Genomic DNA, 20,578 nt, shown 5'->3' on the forward strand with positions numbered 1-20,578 from the left:
CAAATTTTTGGAATCTCTGTGTCTTATGATTCGCAGAGAGTTATCATGTTGATAGCGAATTGACAGTTGTATGTTGTTTCCTCTTCCTTGAGTGCAACGTGTTGTAATTAGGCTTTAAAAAACCAAGCAGACAGGCTCAGGTTAGCTCATCTTTCTACCAAAATGGCAATCTTTGACTTGAATGATTGATGGATTTCATGATAAGCAAACTCTAGTGGCACTGGCAGGGCTCCACATATGAAGTGTCTCATTTTACTTTTTCCAGAAAAAACATTTAGATTCTGTCTTTTCTTTGGTCCAGTTCACTTCCCCACAATATAAGTACAGACATGGCAATATCAGTTCTCTTCCAGTTTTTAATAATGAATGCTCATTATCTTAACTTATCTTGTTGTTTTGCAGTGTGGCCAGGGTAGTACAGATGATGAATTGAGTCCTTGTTATGTTTCTTCGTTAGGAGGGTTGCCAGTAAAAGCAGTAGCTGCAGGCTTGTGGCACACAGTCTGTATTACTGAATCTGGAGATGTGTACTCTTTTGGTGGCAATCAGTTTGGTCAGCTCGGCACAGGAGGGGATCAAGCAGAGGTTACACTATTTTTACCATATATCAACTCGGTTCAGAGTCTAGAAAACAAAAATTTGTCAGTTTTTTAATATTAGGTAGATCCCCAAAAAATTGGACATATTCTGCAGGAACCTTGTTAGTGCTTGTGAGTTCGAAACAACTTGACTAAACCTGTCTGCATGAGAGTTTGCAAAGTAGCTCACTTATTGCATTTTCAAAAATTCATTTTGGATAAGCAGTGATTGGACAGAGGTAATAGTTGCTGCAGTAGAGCGAGAACAATGATTGATAGAAAATTTGTTGAATGATATATTTATTCAAATAAATAAGGAAAACAAGTAAGATACCCAAACTTAGCACTTTCCTTCTTGACCCTCTACAATAATGTGTACTTTCGTTAGATTGTGGATCTTGATTTTTGCATCTTAAGTAATGTTTAAATTTATACGTCAACTGTGGTGACAGACGTTTCCGAGATTATTGGAAGCACCTGTTCTCTCAAATGAGCATGCTGTATCTGTCTCTTGTGGTGCTCGTCATAGTGCCATTTGTACAGGTGATTGTGGTCTTCTAATTACATATATATTGTCTAATATTGACTCTTACACCAACTATCAAAGACCTGCTAATATCAGAGTTCTGGTTTGTAGAGCTATTTGGATTAAGCCTCAATTTGCTATGGTAAAGACTTACTGATTGTTTGTTTTTTGGTTTTATGACTCTCTAGATGCAGGGAAGGTCTTTTGCTGGGGTTGGAACAAATATGGGCAGGTAAGACCTTGGACGATTATTTAAAAAATGTCAAGTTATTTTCATAACTATTTTTCTCTTTTACTCTTAGTGTTGTTTCATGTCCCACGAGGCCTCCCGAGGACGTTATTACATCTTTCTTCCTTTCTTTCTTTCTTTCTTTCCTAGTTTAAACATCTCTCATACAAACACATATATCCACACACACGAGCATTTGTGTATATAGATATTAGAGACCTTTGTATGAGTTTTGCCAAAACTCTGGACTCAACATGCTTATGAAAACTAGAGTATTACATTTAGACAAATAAGCATTTCTATGCAAAAACCTTTAGAAGAGACTACTAATAGAGCAATGCACCACTTAAACTAGAAAGAATTGGTTGTGACTTCATTCTTAACACCCCTTGGAATTACAAATTCCTATAATTAAAGCCACCATGTAGTCTTAAGGTTTGTTGCTTCCAGGTTTTCATTATTTCTTTTTCCACCTTGTTTTAGTGAGTCATGGATGTGGGACACATGTGCATGGATACATGCACCACGTTTGTTTGAATGTATTAGACATGTGCAGGCATGTGTGTCTATGCATATGGGAAGGGTCTGAAACCTCCAAAAGGAACTTCAAAATGCCAGCTCTCATAAAAGACGCAGCATACCCACAATTCTTATTATGATTGGCCCATGGGCTAGCAGAACATGACATCAGACGAGGCATTCACAGAAATTAAGCCCTCTTTTAAGAGTACTTAGCTTCTTGGATTTTTGTCACCGTTGTAACAGTAAATGTACCTTCGTAAACTAGAATATATGTAATCTTACAAATTAGTTTTGTTGTCAAACACAAGAGAGAGAGAAAAAAGAGACAAGGGACAAAGGGGTTTAGTCTAATGGATATGTATGCTAAATGTGGGAGCATGGTTGATGCCCAGTTGTTTGATGCATGCCGACACGAGGTGTTGTAACATGGAATGCATTGATTGCAGTATATGCTCGCCAAGGAGAGAGTGGACTTGTGTTCAATTTGTTTAAGAGAATGAAACAAGAAGGCATACAACCAAACGAGGTCACATTTACTAGCATTCTTGCTGTGTGCAGTCACGTGTGTCTGGTCGAGGAGGGCTGGAAGTACTTTCTGGCCATGAGCATAGAGTATGGCATTGCTCCGGCCATCGAACATTATACTTGTATGGTTGATCTCCTTAGTCGTGAAGGTGATACTATGGGAGAAGTACTACAAATGGAAATGAAAACTCATAGCCACAAAGGGCTGAAGCAAAGGGGAGAGATGATGATGATGATGATAGTTATTGTTAGAATTATTGTCATAACTCTAGGCAGTGACCAATGTAATCCATAAGTGAGCTAGGGGCACTTTTCCCTTACGAGAGGTTTTTCCCCCTGCTCAGAACAAAGCCTTGATGATGAGTTGGGTACATTGGCGACGGACGAAGTAGGTGCTTTCGCAGCCTTTTCGGCAAGCCACTTCGGACAATCCTTCTTGCCATGCCCAGCGATGTGGTGGCAATGAAAGCAGCGATGTTCTTGGTGGTACCGCTTCTGCTCGTCGGGCTGTAGATAGCCTTCCGTAATGCCCGCTTTAGCCTTCTCATCCGGAGTCATCTTTGGCTTGGACTATTTCTTTTGACTAAAAGCCTGGCCGTCTTTCTTTTGGAAATGGTTGTTTGTGTATACTTGTGCTTTCTAAGTTAGAAATGTATTTTTGCCTCTTTGCAGAAACGAGACATAAGTGTAAAGGGCCATTTAGCTTTTTATGTTTTAAATAAGAGAGAGAGAGAGAGAGAGAGAGAGAGAGAGAGTTTCTAGTTTTTTGGAAGTTTTTGTTTCTTGACTTGCTTGTTTATTTTTGCTTAAGTCACCTGCTTCGTTTCTTCGCGGGTCTTTAGAAACCCAGTATAGCTGCTTATGCTTGGGCATTGATGACGACATAAGTGTTGCTTTGCTTGCTAAGTATGTCTTCCTTTTGTTTTTCATAAAAGTTTTTGTTTACCTCTTTTTTCTTCTCTTTCATTTTCTCTTTTATTTTCTTTGTAGATTTTTTATCTTTAGAACAACAAAAATTCTAAATTTGTATGATTGGACTTATTCTAATCTTACAAAGGTATGTTTTTCTATCACCTTAGCGGACATGCAAATTCTTTGAATTTTCGTCCAAGTGGTGATCAGCTGTTCAACTACATCGTTTTATCTTACGCGGGTGCAGAAGCCCCAACAGCTAATCTTATTCTCATTTATTCTTATTATTATTTTAATTCTTTTCTTTTTGTTTATTTTTGTTTATTTTTTATTTGCTGCTCCTCCTCCTCCAGGCTCAGGCGCAGGATCATCAGGCTTCTCCTTGAGCTCTTTGCTGTCGAGCAGCTTCACCATTGCATTGCGTTCCTCTTAATTTTATTTATTCTTAATTTTATTTCTTTAAAAAGTATGCTTTCGCGTTTTGTTTTAGTTGCTCTCCTTGGTTTATTTCACTGTATGACCGCTTTATTTTTTATTTATTTTATTTTATTTTATTTATTTATTTATTTATTTTATAAATTATTGGTAACTTTCCTTTTCTCTTTCTCTTTCTTTGGTGCTTCTAGGTTGATTAAGTTCTTACAGTGGCCTTGGGGCCCTGGCTAACCCTAATTGTAATCGCCAGTTTGGGGGTATATTGGCATTAGCGATACATGCTATGATGAATTCGCCTTTTGGAAACCAACAGGGCGATCTCCTGGGATGTCATCTGGCTCCTGTGACATTGCCTTGTAGTAGTAAGGGAGGAGTTACCTTGGGACGAGTAATGATTGTGCAAGCAAGCCCCCCCCTAAATACTAGTCTCGCTCCTGCTAGAGTTAGGGGATATAGCAAGGGAGAAACTGCCTTGGGATGGGCAGGGAGAGTGCAAGCAAGTTCTCCAATGTTGGATCGTTTGACCTCACCGAACAACATTGGAAATTCTAGTGATGGTCTTGTCTCTTTGGTAGGTGATTTAGTTGGGTCTAGCTCGGTAAATCAAAACAAAACAGTTAGAAGAAACATATATAGAGAAAGGTATAACTTTTTAGCTAGGTCAAACATGAATAATCTTCATGATTTTGGGGAAGGTAACATTAATTAGTCTAACTTTAAGACTTTATTAGTTAGCACTCATTATACTAATAATAACATAAGAATTCTTAATAAACTAAGACGTCTTAGAAACAAGCATCTCAAGACTTCTATTTCTATTAGTCCTATTCATGCCACGCAAGTAATTTATGTTGTCTATAACATACATAGTAGTAATATGCTTTATGTAGGACAAACCTATAGGACAGCTTTTATTCGTTTTCAAGAACATGTTAGGGAAGCTAGAAAAGTTCATAGGAAGAATTCCTTAATTGAGAATTCAAAACCCTTATATGCAACAATGGCAAAGTCTGGTTTTGAATCTTTTCGTTGCTTTCCCATTGAGCATATAGAGGGCCATTTTAATAATGCCAAGGACTTTTACAAGGCTGCTCGTCCTCATGAATTGTTTTGGATGAGAACTTTACACACTTCCTTCCCAAGAGGTTTTAATTTGGAAGGAAAATCAACTCTTCGTAAAAATAAAAGAACCTCTAAAAAGAACCCTTTGATGTGGAGAACTCGTATCAAGCCCTTTAACATTCATCATTACCAACATAGTCATACACCTAACATCGTATGGAAACCTAAAGTTATGTTACGAGGTTGTCCTAGCTCTCCTGCAATCTCACATGTAGTTCGTGAGTTGCCTTCCTCACTTCCTCTTCCTCCACTTCCTCCTCCTCTAGTTCCTTTAACTTCCTCAGTTCCAAGAGTTTTTGCTTCTCGAGACTATAAAAGAAGACTACTCTACCTAGATAGATTAATGTCACTAGGTCTTTTTTCAATAAAAGTTTTTGAAAAATATAATGTCAAAGTTCTTTTTAAACTTCAATACACCTTGGAAAACTTCTCTTTTGAGGATTTGAATCTAAATAAGCTCCATTATATACAACTTAAAACTTCGTTGAATCACTTCTTAAAAGTAAAAGCTTCCTTTCAAAGCAAAGAAGTCTATCTAAATAAGGAACTCTTGATTTGTATTTTTACTTCTCCCTCACTTGACAAGATAGGCTTAAACTCCATTTTGAAGTCTCCTGAAGTAATGGATTCTCTCCCTCATTTTGTGAGAAGAATTTGGAAGCATCCAGTAGTAGCTCGGAAGTATTTAAAAACTTTAGGACAAAAGGCTTTCAACTATGGAGAGATACGTAAAAGGCTTTCAGAGCATTCAAAATCTTCTATCCTTAAAGAACCTTGTTGTTGTAAAAGTAAGAGATTCCAATGCTTTATTGATGCTGATTTAGGACATGTAGTCACAACTGATACCTCAATTTTGCTTTCTAGTAACCTAAGAGACCTTTTCATGAAAGGCTTAAAATTTCGATTGTACTCTTTTAAAGAGTCTTGCCTTTTTAAAGCTATCGATAAGGGAATCTCAAAGTTTGTTTTGGAATTAGAAGAATGTTTAGGAGTTAAAAATATCTTATCAAAATGGAAAGGGAAGATTTTGAAGAAAGTTGCTTTCAAACTAGAAGAAGTCCGTTCGGTTATTTGCTCAAAGAAAAGTAACCATCTTTCTAAAGAAGATGAAACTCTTCTTCGAAAATTGAAGGTACGGAACGAAGAAAGAGAGAGTGCAGGTACGTAACGAGTCAATAGATCAATAGTCACGTCAAACTTTAGATAGATGATAACACACGAGTACAAAGTACTTGTACCTAGACCTAGGACTAAGTGTCCTAGGTGTCACATAGGACTAAGTGTCCTATGTGGCCTAAAAGGCACTAACACTATAAGTGCCTACACTTATGCCTGCAAGGCACATACCATGGCCTATAGGGCATCACTAGAACCACTAGAAGATGGCCTACAAACCCCCCTCCATGGGATGGGCTGAAGTACTCTGGAAACGTCTCAGAATACCTGGTAGTTTCTGGTCATGGTGGCACATGTTCATCCAAAAGGATATAGCCACCTATGAATGTACAAGGAATGTCAGATCATGTAACAAAGGGAACCAAGTGTAAAGCCTGTCGGAAGACTTCGAACTTGGGACGAGGAAGTGCCTTTGTAAACATATCTGCAATGTTGTCCTCTGTGGGAAGATAGGGCAACTCTATGTCTCCTGCTGACAACCGCTCCCGAACATAATGATAGTGAACTTCAATATGCTTGGTATGCGCATGAAACACTGGGTTACGCGCAATGGCCAAAGCACTCTGGCTGTCAGTGTAGACAATAGTGGAGGATGTTTGGCAAATACCAAGATCTGTAAGTAACTGTCGAAGCCAAACACACTCAACTGTAGCAGTGAAAGCTGCCCTGTAGTCAGCCTCACAGCTAGACGTGGCAACTGTCGGTTGCTTCTTGCTGAGCCAAGAAATACATGAATTGCCAAGCAAAAAACAATTGCCAGTATGTGACACTCTGGTGTCGGAACATCCTGCTCAGTCACTATCCGTGTAAGCATGCATGGCAAGTGAACCCTGATCACCATAGAAGAGGGCTAAATCCTGAGTGCCTCTGAGATATCTGAAGACTCTCTTCACTGCCTGCCAATGCTGTGAACTGGGCATGTGCATGAATCTGCTGAGCTGAGATACTGCATACTGCAAGTCAGGTCTGGTGTGACATAAATAAATAAGGCATCCAACAGCCTGCTGATAAAGAGTGATATCACATGGTGGGCTCCCATCATGAGCTGAGAATTTGAAGCCAGGGTCCACTGGAGTAGAGATTGGCTTGCAATCCTCAAACTGAAAATGATCAAGGAGCTGTCCGATATACTTGGACTGAGACATCATGATACCCCCCTCAACATGAGCAAATTGAATGCCCAAATAATAATGGAGCCGTCCCATGTCTGACATGTCAAAAATCTGCTGCAAATCAGCCTTGAAAGCTGCAATTTGCTGAGTATCTGGGCCCGTGATAGGCATATCATCCACATATAAAATCAGCACTAAAAAATCAGATCCACTCCCACGGACATAAAGAGTGGGTTCTGTGGGACTATTCTGAAAACCAAGGGATAGTAAGTATGCATGAATTTTGGCATACCATGCCCTGGGTGCCTGCTTCAAACCATAAAGGGCTTTTCTAAGCCGCCATACCTTATTTTCAGAATTGACAGGAGGTTGTGTGACATAGACTTCTTCCTGTAGATCCCCATGAAGAAAAGCGGTCTTGATGTCAAGTTGGTGCACTTGCCAATGATGATGGGCTGCAATGGCAATGACACATCTAATGGTAGTAATCCTGGATGTTGGAGCAAATGTCTCCTCAAAGTCAATGCCTTGTTGTTGGGCATACCCTTTTGCAACAAGACGGGCTTTGTATCGATCTATGCTGCCATTAGATTTCCTTTTTAATTTGTAGACGCACCGCGTTCCAATGGCATGCTTGCCGGGAGGGAGATCTACTAATTCCCATGTGTCATTTTTGGCAATAGATTGTAACTCAGCTCTCATTGCATCCATCCACTCTTTGCTGTCAAAAGCATCTTTATGGCACAGAGGCTCTTCATTGCAAGCTGTAGCAAGGAGTGCAAACTCAAGAAAGTGGCCATGCTGTCTATTCCCTGATCTTGTCCGGGCAGCAAAAGGCTGATCTTGTTTGCTGTCCCTCAATGTATCAAGAAGCCATCTGAGGACTTGCCTTTGCTGTCTATTGACAGCTCTTTCTTCAATGACTGCATCATGAGTAGTGGGATCATTTTGTGCCGGAAGAGAAACCTGCAAATCAGCATGAGGTAACAGGTTGTGGCTGATTATTGCTTAGTGGAGGGCCTGCAGGAGGCTCATGTTGCTGGTCAAAATCCTCTTCTGATGATGGCAGAGGTAACCAGGATTCAAAGGCATCAAACATGTCAACATCTGGCTTTGCCTTGCAGTCCACAAGAGGAGAAGCTGAATGTTCAGCAAAGATCACATCTCTACTGACAATAATCTTTCCAGTATTTGGTTGATATAACCTATACCCTCTGCTCTCCTGGCTGTAACCAATGAATATGCATTTTATTGCCTTGTCATCAAGCTTATGTCTCAGCTGAGATGGGACATGAACATATGCAAGAGACCCAAAAACATTCATGTGTGAAAGTGAAGGCTTCCTGCCTTTCCATGCTTCATAAGGTGTAATAGTCTTCAATGCCCGTGTAGGTGATCTATTCAGCACATAGTTGGCACACATTACTGCATCAAGCCAAAATTTATTGGGCAAAGACTTGGCCTTAAGCATGCATCTGGCCATCTCCATTGTGGACCTGTTTTTCCTTTCAGAAACATGATTCTGCTGAGGAGTGTAAGGAGTAGTGCATGAGTGAATAATGCCCCGTGAGAATAGAAATGCATCAAACTCCTTTGACATATACTCACCCCCCCTATCTGTGTTGAGGGTGACAAGCTTGTTTCCTGATTCATTCTCAACCATATTCAGCCATCTCTGAAAGCATAAGAAAACTTCAGATTTGGCCTTTAAAGGATATGCCCAGCAATACCTTGTGAAATCATCAGTGAGAGTCATGAAATACTTGTATCCTCCAATGGCATTTGTCCTCATTGGGCCATAGACGTCACTGTGTACTAGCTGCAATTTCCTTTGTGAGAGTTTGGGACAATTCTTTTGAAAAGAAAATCGATGCATCTTACCCAAAAGACAACCCTCACACACATGTTTGGAAACTGTGTGAGTCTGAGGTACATCATTTGCCATCTGCTGTGACTGTAGCTTTGCAAGAGCTCTATAATTTAGATGGCCCATTCTCTCGTGCCAGAGATGAGTTTTGGCAAGTTGTGAATCTGAAATAGCCAATGCTTCAATAGAAAGTGCAGCTGGATGATGATCAAGGTGATAAAGCCCTTTTTGCAAAGTGCCAGTGAGAACTATGGCATTGTCATCACGAAGATCATATACTAGGCATCTGTAGCCATCAAAAATTACTCTGAAACCTGAAGTAGCAATTGCTGAAATTGAAATCAAGTTGACTTCAATGCCAGGCACAAAAAGAACATTTGTCAGAGTGACAGGCTGGCTGGAAATGGATGTGAGCTGCACATCTCCAACTCCTTTTACAGCATATGAAGCATTATTAGCACATGTAACAGTCCCCCCTTGAGGTGCATCAGCTAGAGAATGAAACAACTGTCTACAAGATGTGACATGCTTGGAAGCACCACTATCAAAGTACCAGGACTGAGCATCGTTAGCGGTAAAGAGTGCATCAGCTTTGGAGGGATCAAATGAGCAATGGACAGCCCATGCCCAATCATCCTGAAGAGCATGTGCATGTGAAGCATCTGCTGGCTCATGGGATTCAATACCATGTGAGGCATTAACTGTCAATCCTGCTTTCTTTTTCTCCGAAGCAATGCGCTTCCTGCATTCTGAAATGTCATGTCCAGGCTTGCGACAATAGTTGCATCTTTTCTTCTTTCCCTTATCTGCTGTATTTTTAGATGCTATGCATGGGAGGAATTGCAGCTGCTATGCGTAGAGGAATTGCAGCTGCTATGCGCAGATTTTGGCCTGCCCATAGGCTTGGAAGCCTTGCCTCTTCCTGTCTGCTGTGAAGCAAATGCATGATTAGGAATAATGGCTTGTCTGTTAGCTCTACTTTGCTCTTCCTGCAAAAGCAAAGTAACTAGCTGGTCAAAAGAATAGTGGTTTGGATTACCCGTGGCCACTAATTGAAGGGTGTAGCAAACCCTTGATATGTATCTGGCAGTCCATTCAATGTGGTACTGACAAGTTGTGAATTTGGCACCACCTCATCAATGTTGGCAAGCTGTTCCATGAGGTCCTTGACCTTTGTCAACTATGCATCCATTGACTCACCTTCATTCATATTCACTTCCTGTAATTGCCTTCTCAAATATGCAACACGAGCTTCATTGCGAATCTGATAGAGAGAAGCCAATTTATCCCAAGCATCCTTTGCTGTCCTACAAGACCGGATGTGTGGAATAATGATTCTCTTGCATGATAAAGCAATGCATGAATGTGCATTTGCATCTCTTGCATCCCATCTTGACTGTTCTTGAGTTGGAAGAGCAGCGGCAGGAGTGCTAGAGGAAGAGGCATCAGGAGGAGTACCCCCTGCAGAAGGACCAGCAGTAGAAACAACCACTGTAGCATTGGCTGGCCTCAGATCAGCCCCAGAAACAATATTCCACAAATGCTTTGCAACAAGAATATGTTTCATGAGATAAGACCACATCGGATAGTTGGTGCCATCCAACTTATCATCTTCACGAAGAACTCCAAATAAATTTTGATTGTTCCCAGCCATAGCAACTGTGATACCCTGAAAAAGACCTGAAAATCCAAAAGCCTCAAGGCTATCACTGCAAAAAGCTGGCTGTCCTAAAAATGACAGCAAATATTTGCAAATTTTTGACCCAAATCAAAGGGCAAATGCAGATCTGACCCAAATGTGACTGTGACAAGCAATGTTCACTGCAAAAACCGCAAATTTGGCAAAAGCCCCAAATTTATTGAGGGCAAGTAGGCCAAAAAGAGGGCAAATGCAGAAAAGCCCCAAATTTTGCTGAAATTTTTGCAAATGTGACCCAATGTATGCAAATCTAACTCAATGCCTTGCAAATGTAACTTAATGTCCTGCAATCTGACCCAATGTACTGCAATCTAAACAAGAAATTGCAGACCAAATCCCAAAACTCCAATATTTTTGCAAGAAATTGCAACCAAAGGAGGTGAAAGAACTGAAAGCCCCAAATTCGCCAATGTCCTGCAGAAGCCCCAAAACTGCAAATGTTTGTAGATGACTGCAGTGAGACCCAAAAAGGGTTATAGCAAGTAGGAACCAAGAACCTGGTTCACAACCAATGCCAAAACGGAACCTGTAGGTAGATTCGCACGTGTGAAACTGTACGGAATACCCAGAGCAAGTACAAGCTGTACGATCAGCTGTTCTACATGTACATGTGTACGAAAAGCTGGTACAAGCTGTTGACGACTGATTTGTAGGTATACATGTACGGAAGATCGTACGGAAAACATGTACCTTGTACGGAACATGTACGGTACCTTGTACGGAGAAGTTCCTACGTAGGTACAGTGGTACAAAGAAATTTTTGCACAGGTACAGTTGTACGGCGTAGGTACCTTGTATTGAGAAGTTCATGTGTAGGTACGGTTGTACGGTGCAGGTACCGTTGTACGGCGGATCTATCGCTGTAGGTGCTGTTGTACGAAGCAGGTGCGACGGGCAGAACAGCTAGCGACGTAGCTGGTCGGCAAGATTCGGGATTTGTACGGAAGTCCGTACAATCGTACGGATTGTACGGATGGAGCGCAGGCTGTTGAAATCTGTGAGTGATGCAGATCCGGAGGCAGGGAAACAGGTCCAGTAGCGCTCTGATACCACTGAAGGTACGGAACGAAGAAAGAGAGAGTGCAGGTACATAACGAGTCAATAGATCAATAGTCATGTCAAACTTTAGATAGATGATAACACACAAGTACAAAGTACTTGTACCTAGACCTAGGACTAAGTGTCCTAGGTGTCACATAGGACTAAGTGTCCTATGTGGCCTAAAAGGCACTAACACTATTAGTGCCTACACTTATGCCTACAAGGCACATACCATGGCCTATAGGCCATCACTAGAACCACCAGAAGATGGCCTACAAAAATTCCATAGGAATTTTGTCATTTCTTATGTGGACAAATGTTCCTATAACTTTGTTTTTATTTGCAAAAAGTTTTACTTAGAATGTCTTTTGAGAGAAGTGAACTCGTCTGCCAAAACTTACGCCCCTACCTTAGTTTCTCAAAAGGATTTGATCTCAAAACATCAGAGTTTTTGCAAGTCTTCTGGGTTTGTTTGCAATCCAAGCATACCTTTTCTTTGTGCTGCTTGGAAGTTTCACAAAACTCCAAAAAGCCAAGATTTATTGCAGCTGCTTGTGAGACTACTTTGACGATTGTCTCTAAATGGCTAAGCTACTGCTTCAAAGCCATGTTGCCTAGTGTCTATGAACTTTGGAGGGACTTATTAAAAGAGGCAGATGTCCCCTCGAACTCAAGCTGGATTTTAAATGACTCTGTAGGAGTGATTCCTCTTGTAAAATTTTTTAATTCCTCTCGAAGCATTCAGGAAAAAGAGTCTCCTATTCTCCTTCAAACCTATGATTTTACGACGCTTTACACAAAGATTGAGCTGGAAGACCTGAAGTTTAGAATTAAAAAGCTAGTGGCTGAAGTTTTCAAGCTGAGATTTGACAAAGATAGATGCAAAGTGCTAAAAGTTGAGAAAACAACCTTATGCTTTGACTTTTTGTGGCTAAAAAATAAAGATCATGACATAGGTTCTAAAAAGAAAAGATACACAAAGGTAGTAAGTGTAGAAGATGTTTGCTCTTGGATAAATTTTCTTTTAGATAATCTTTATATCACAATAGGTGATTCTTTGTTTCAACAAGTTATAGGAATCCCCACGGGCACTAATTGTGCCGTCTTTTTAGCAAACTTTTATCTTTTCACTTATGAATTTGAGTTTATGCAACGTCTTATTTCTATCAATACCGGCCCTATCATTTTACATAAGCTTAGTCAAGTTAGGCGTTTTATAGATGATTTATTTGTACCAGATGTTCCTAACTTCAAGACTTTATGTACAAAGACGCTAGAGCTTTTGGAGAAGGAATCTATCCTCGTGACTCTTGTGAACTGAAGTGCACTTCAAGAGGGGATTCTTGTGTTTTCTTAGATCTTAGACTTTCTCAATCTACCATAGGATTAGAGGTTGATATATACGATAAACGTGAACAACCTAGATATAGTGATTTACACATTATAAAAATGCCTCACATTGACTTAAACATTTCTGATTTGGCAAAATATGGAGTCATTTCTTCCCAATTCCATAGATTTTCCCGCCTTTGTACAACTAAGGAGTCTTTTATCACTCACTCAATGTAGTAATTTGATTACTTTACTATTACACAAGAGGTATAATCCAAGGAAAATAATGAAAAAAGTTCGCACATTCTTAGATATGAAGTCTTTTATCTATGGTGTTTCGGCCTTAGGTTCGGCCTTAGGTTTGTTTAGAATAATTGAACATAAGCTGAAAACAAAAAGTGGGGAGCTGAATAGCCCGTTTTTCTTTTAGTTTTAAAAGAGAGTTTATTTGAGTATACTTGTGCTTTCTAAGTTACAAATGTATTTTTGCTTCTTTGCAGAAACGAGACATAAGTGTAAAGGGCCATTTAGCTTTTTATGTTTTAAATAAGAGAGAGAGAGAGAGAGAGAGAGAGTGAGAGAGAGAGAGAGAGTTTCTAGTTTTTGGGAAGTTTTTGTTTCTTGACTTGCTTGTTTATTTTTGCTTAAGTCACCTGCTTCGTTTCTTCTTTATTTCTTGTATTCATTCTCTTTTGTTTATTTGATGTATTTTAGTAAGCACTGGGTTGCCCAAGAGACTCCGCGGGTCTTTAGAAACCCAGTATAGCTGCTTATGCTTATGCTTGGGCACTGATGACAACATAAGTGTTACTTTGCTTGCTAAGTATGTCTTCCTTTTGTTTTTCATAAAAGTTTTTGTTTACCTCTTTTTTCTTCTCTTTCATTTTCTCTTTTATTTTCTTTGTAGATTTTTTATCTTCAGAACAACAAAAATTCAAAATTTGTATGAGTGGACTTATTCTAGGCTTACAAAGGTATATATGGTTGTCCTTCTTCTTATCTTTACCCATTGTGTTGTTTGACTACTGCGGGGCTTTGGAATCTTTCTGGACCTACTTGGGCTTCCCCTCGTTCAGCATCATCTCCTGATTCTGTGCGAGAGTCAGCGCCCGCTCGTAATCCGGCATACCATACGTATGTTTGTGTCCAAACCTCGAATTAATTGCTTCATCTTGGTGCTCTCCGTCATGCCCAACTGTTATGCCAATGTGATGACCTTGTTACTGTATGTCAACACAGGCAAACCATTTTGGGAGAGACGAGCGAACTCATCCTCCAGGTTAAGCAGATATTGGGGTGGGAGAAAACGGGCTTTGAGGTCGGCCACAAACGTTGCCCAAACGAAATTTGTCTAAAACGTGTTTGGGTCAATATGCTTACTAGCCCAATGCTGCCACCAAGTCACCCCCTCACCTGTAAGATGAGGGGTTGCAAGGTGGACTTTATCTTGCTCATCTTGAATCCATGCTAACGGAAAATGAGCTACAAACTGATGAATAAACTGTAAAATTGCAGAATGATCACACTTACCATCATACTTAACAAAATTTGGAGTGGACCGAGTGAGTGGTGTTACCTTTATTGATGGCGAAGCTGTGGCGGAGACGGCTGCTGCGCTCAAACTTGCTTGCATAGCACCTAACATCTGTTTGTGTTGGAGAAGCAATGCCTCTCGGTCTAGCTTTTATTGCCTCTCTGCCTGGGCGAGCTCTGCGCGTCGCAGTGCCTCCTCATTTTTGCGTTCCTCACGCATCAACAAGAGCAGTTTTTCAAAATCTATGGTTCCTCTTTCTTCTAGCGGCTTTTCTGCTTCTTTTTCCTTCAGACGTTGTTTTGTCTGGTCCAACTGTCTTCTGCTTTCTTCCAGCTGGGATGAATGTTCTTCAAGTTGCTGCAGCAAGACCCGATTTTGCTCTAGAAGGTTCGCCATCACTTCTTGAGCATTTGGCGGAAGCGTATCTTGTTGGTAGTCTTTCTCCTCTTCAAAGTCTTCGCGGTTGAAATCTATGAGAGAAAGGAGATGAGGGAGAGAGAGAGTAGAGTTGACAACCGATTGGGTCCCTGTACCCACTGAGGGCCCCCTCCCCCAATTAGGGGAGAATTTGTTTTATACTTGGAGAACTGAGAAATACAAAGAACACTCTTCGAGAGAGCACAGAACGCGCTTCTGAAGAGCTCACTGTGCACACGTATAGCAGACCCAAGGACCTGAGAGGCAATGCCGACCAATACCTCGCGAGACCTTGATGCTATCCACACTGACGATGTAGGACGCTTCTGCAAGGCAAGGAAAAGGCTTGTGCTGTCTACCGGAATGCAAGGTTACTGCGTGAGTGAGAGAGTGAAAACTAGAAGTGATAGATCCTACGAGAGAACTGAGAGATCACTGAAATATAGAGCTGAGAGTGAGCTGTGTAAACTGTAAAAGAGAGCTGAGAAAGCTGAGGAAACAGTGTCCAAACCTCTCTCTGTTTGCTGGTCCAAACCTCCGACTGTTGTGCTGCGTGGTCACCTTCAGATCAGGCTGAACTGATAAGGGACTGAGGCTAGAGCAGGGCCAGATCTAAGGATCTCAGGGGCTGCACAGGAGGTTGAAGTGGAGCTGTAGGAGGACTGAAGGCAGGAGCAAATTGAATGAGAAAATAGGGCAGCCAAGGGGCCCTTTTATAGGGCTGGACTGAGCCAACCCAGTCTGTAAACAGACTGACTCAGTCTGTTTTACAGACTGGTTCGCCTACAACCAGCCTATAAAAAGCCCTCCCTGGCTCATTTGCCAGGGGAGTTTTCGGGCAGCCTTTGCAGGCTGCCTTCCTTGCTTACCTGTCCAGCTTTTGGGGACCCTAAAGGGACTCCTAACCTAGGCTAAGACCTAAACTATAAGATGGAAACACTTAACCTACTGTTCTCCAGTGGGTACTAATGAACAAGAACTGACTATTGACTTGACCTAAGGCTGAGAGACTGACCTACGTAGCTTCTGCGTGACTGTCCCTGGACAAGGGATCACAGCATACGACAAAATCTCCTATCTGGGAACCATAATGCACTTGTCGATGTAGCCAGTGTGTCACCTTGCACCCAAGTGCAGGGGTGCATGTGACATGGAGATGACTCAAATGTATAAAAGTCTGTGGCGCGTCACTATGCCCGGTCAGGCTCTATATCCTGTGGTCTGACCGCCTCCTGCTACTCTCTGACCTGACGCAATAGTATCTCCCTGTGCTGGCGCATCTCCATCAGATAGAGCCTAATGCAGACCTAGTTTTGGAAATGGATCAGTCGTGATAGTGGACTGAAGCCACTCCCCTCCAGGTAGAGATAGTGGTGGCGCCCCCGGATCTCATAGCAGGCTAGACAAGCACAAAGAAAATGCTTCTCTGTCTCAACCACCCCTAGCTTACATAGCATGCAGATCTTTTGCTCTCTAGGTATACCTGCAACTCTCCCCGCCTTGATCCTCAACTGATGGGATGAAACCTGCATCTGTCCAATGGCAATCCTCAGTGAATTTGAGACTCCTATGTCCAAGAGAGAGAGAGAGAGAGAGAGAGAGAGAGAGGCGGCCAGATGTGGCCCGAGTTGGGTCTTGTTGGGCAAGCCAGTCCTACCTATATATGTCTCTTATGCACGGCCTTCCAATTGTCAATGTTGCACTCAGATCTGTCTCTGCCCATGTCGCAGCCAAATGTGCTGCCATATGCCAGCTCCACACTGTCCATTTGACAGCCCAGGGAGCAAAAATGCAGTTCTACAAATAGGAAGTTAATCCAATGCACACATATGAAATTAAAAAAGACCTCGGAGAGGATGTATCAATGTTCAAAACGTGTTTATTCTGCAAAACAAGGAGCAGCACCCATGACCTAGAGGTGGAAAGGGGCAAGTGGGCAAGACCCATGCTCCCAAGAAATGCAAGAGTCTGCAATATTTTTCCCACAAGACGTGCTCCTACAATGTCGAGCCTATGCATACTTCCGGGAAAAAAATAGTGGCAACAATGACAACCTAAAATACCTCTTGGAACAACGAGTCAAACAGTTGGGGGCTACCTAATGGAAGTTTTGGAACAATGCATCAAAGTCCTTGAGCTAGCACACCAGTTAGCTAAGCAAATACTCACAGCATACCAAGTTTTGTAAAGATATTCTTTTCAAGTTTCGGATGTGAAAGAACCAAATTAGTTAATAGAGGTTTCCAGTCCCATATATCCTGAAGGGTCTCAAGCGGACTCCAATACAATCCTATCATATCATCTCTCTCTCTCTCAATCCCAAATCAAGAGGATGCCCATGAACAGAGAGAAAGAGATAAGAGGTCTCAGAGATGGATAAGGAAACCCCTCTGGCTCTAGCCAAAGAGGTGACTGAAGTTTTTTCAGAACACTTTGCGATGCCTGAAGTGACTGTATATGCAGCCCACCGCGTAGGGAAAGCACAAGAAGACAAGCCCAATAAAAGGGCTATTGTGTGCACTGTAGCAAATCCACAGAAAAGGGAGATTATCTTGGATAGCAGTAAAGTGTATCTCAAAGGCACACCTTTCTATGTCAGTGAAGACCGTACCCCCAAACAACAGGAAGTGCAAAGAAAACAATACATGGAAAGACTAATGAGACAAGGAAAGTTGCCCCAAACACAAGATGGGGATCAAAATGCAAAATAGGGATTCGCGACCCATGGGAAACGCAAATGCCTACAAGTCATGTTTTGGAATTGCAGAGGTTTTCCTTGGCATAAAGGGGTAAGCATAAATGCCTTCATTCACGATGCAGACATCATCCTTTTAGGAGAGACTTGGGAAAGTGAAACATGCAAGATCCCAAAGATACCTGGTTATGTGGTGCACTCAATATACCAAAGGCAAGTGGGGAAAAGAGGACAAGGAGGTGTTGCATGCATGATACAGGAACACATGGCAGAAAAAGTCAGCCTCCATAAAGTGGACAAATACAAAAGATACATGTGACTGAAAATAGAGCTTGGTAAATGCCCTGTCTTTCTTGCAGGCTGCTACATACCTCACCATGAGTCACCCTTTTACAGCAGACACGGAGTGGACCCTAGTGATGCGTTTGAAGCACTATGTCTTGATGTGGCTGAACTCAGAGAAAAGGGTCAAGTCATAGTGATGGGAGACCTTAATGCAAGAATTGGTCACCTACAGTTTCAGCCCATCACACATGATGAAATGGATAAAGAATCAGCCATAGAAGTGGACACCATGTGGCAGAGAACATCTGAGGATGACACCATCAACACACAAGGCAGAGCACTCGGATGCATTATTAATGGGCTGCACATGCCAGTCTTGAATGGAATGCAATTATTCCCCAACACCCACAAGATGACGTGTATCTCAGCTAGTGGAGGACAGAGTGTGCTAGATTATGCCTTGGTACATGTGACACTATACTTGTTATCAAAAGCTTCAACATAGGGATGCAATATCCGGAATCGGACCATCTCCCAATATGGTTGGATCTTGACATACACATTGAACATAGGGAGCAGAAATTTTCAGCACATGCAGGAGGTTTCAAAGTAGACCCAGACAAACACCAAGATTATGCACACTTTGGATGCAAAGCTGAGAACAATGACCAACCCTAGATGGACAGACCTGCAGGAAGCAATACTTGCCTCAGCCACACAAACACTTGGAGCAGCATCTACAAGAAAAAAGAAACAGGTCAAAGGGTTACCACACAAGAAATGGTATGACGAGGAATGTAAACAACTGCGCAAAGAGCTGAAATACATACTGGATGCAGACAGGCATAAACAATTGGAGAAGACATACAATGCCCTCACAAGGAAAAAGAAAAGAAAATATATTCTAGAAAGAGAGAAATATGATTTGATTACTTTCATAAAAAATCCAAGAAAGGGCTGGAAACAAGGGAAAGGCTGACGGAAACAGGTAACAGGGGATATATCAAATGCAACCATGCTTGATTATGTTACCAAGTTGTACAATCATGCACATGCCACTGAAATGGGGAAGGAGGATCTGTCGGTCACATGTACTAGTCCTTTTACCTTTGAAGACATTGAAGCTGGACTAAAGAAGTTGGCTTATGGCAAAGCCTCAGATCACATGAAGATACAGGCTGCATTTGTGAAATGGACAGGAGACCGAGCAAGAACATGGTTCTCACACATCCTAACACATGCTCTACACCATGGTTTTTCTCAGGAATGGCAAGAAAATTGGGTCCAGCCTTTACACAAGGGTGGAGAAAAAAATTCAGTCACAAATTACAGAACTATAATGGTCAGCTCTACATTGGCCAAGCTCTTCAGTACAGTGCTTGAAATGAAAATCAGCTCATGGGCAGAAGAGGCCCAAAAAAGGGCCACCGGACAAGCAGGCTTTCACAAGGAGCATAGGACAGCTGACCACCTTATTACCTTGAGAGTCCACATGGATGAGTGCAGATTGAGAGGATGCACTTTATTTTGTTGCTTTGTGGATTTCAAGAAAGCATTTGACACAGTTTCAAGAGGAGGACTATGGAAGAGAATGCACGCAATAGGAATCCCATTGGCCTTGAGAGTAGGCATCTCTCATATCTATGAAAAGGTATTATGCCTACTCAAACAAGCACATGGTATGTCAGATGTGTTTGAGAGTAATATGGGAGTGGAGCAAGGCTGCCCTCTATCACCTACCTTGTTTGGAATATGCATTGATCAACATGAGGAACTCGTCAATGAATTTGCAACAGAGGAAGGGTTGCAAGGACTGCAATTGGGACTATGGACAGTGCTATTGTTGCTATATGCAGATGATGTATTTCTTTTTGCATACGATCCGGACTCTATGCACAAACTTTTACAAGTGCTCAAGACTTTTTGTAGGGAAAGTGGGCTGCAAGTGAATGTCGGAAAAACAAAGATGATGGCAGTATGTACCAATCAGCTAGGACATCCCCCTGAGATCACCTTTGATGGACAGATTATGGAGTATGTCAACACCTTCAAATATTTAGGGGTTCATATCCCGGCAGATCACAGATGGTAGCAATGTATACATAGAAGGATGGACACTGGCTAGGGGAAGTACTACCAGTTTGAGAATGATTGCGGGCACACTGACACCAGGAACTGGAAAATTCAAAATGTATTGTTTGATGCACCAGGAACTGGAAAATTCAAAATGTATTGTTTGATGCATATGTAGTACAGACAGTATTATATGGAGTGGAAGTATGGGGAGGCAGTATTTCAGCCTCTACATGGAATGATATTGAGAAAATGCAAAAGGCTTTCTTACGGCAACACCTTGGTGTCAAACCCACTACTCCATACTCAGTACTTCTGTTGGAAACGGGAAGGAGGCCGATTGAATTTCATGCACTGATCAGAGTTATGCAATACCTAATAGAGGTGCAACAAATGCAACCTGATAGGTTGCCTCATAAAGCATGGAATGCCAGCACAACGCTTCAAAAGAACCACAAAAATAAGATCATCTGTACAGGATGGGCAACCGACATAAGA

General features: G+C 41.6%; 1 protein-coding gene across 2 annotated transcripts in view; it reads left to right on the forward strand.

The window, feature by feature from the left end:
• LOC147883718 (Regulator of chromosome condensation (RCC1) family protein) overlaps positions 1–20,578 on the forward strand; it is a 43,316-nt gene that overhangs the window by 13,217 nt on the left and 9,521 nt on the right. The window contains exons 8-10 of one of the 2 annotated variants that reach the window (XM_087398060.1): positions 458–585; positions 1,031–1,121; positions 1,293–1,336. In XM_087398060.1, coding sequence (XP_087254186.1) covers positions 458–585; positions 1,031–1,121; positions 1,293–1,336 — 263 coding nt within the window. Of the gene's footprint in view, positions 1–402; positions 586–1,030; positions 1,122–1,292; positions 1,337–20,578 lie in introns of both variants that reach the window. The other variant, XM_087398061.1, reaches the window with a different exon arrangement.

Source organism: Dipteris shenzhenensis, chromosome 27 (genome assembly GCF_047967505.1).
Source record: "Dipteris shenzhenensis isolate YYH24624 ecotype China chromosome 27, Dip_SZ_1.0, whole genome shotgun sequence".
NCBI classification, from domain to species: Eukaryota; Viridiplantae; Streptophyta; class Polypodiopsida; order Gleicheniales; family Dipteridaceae; genus Dipteris; species Dipteris shenzhenensis.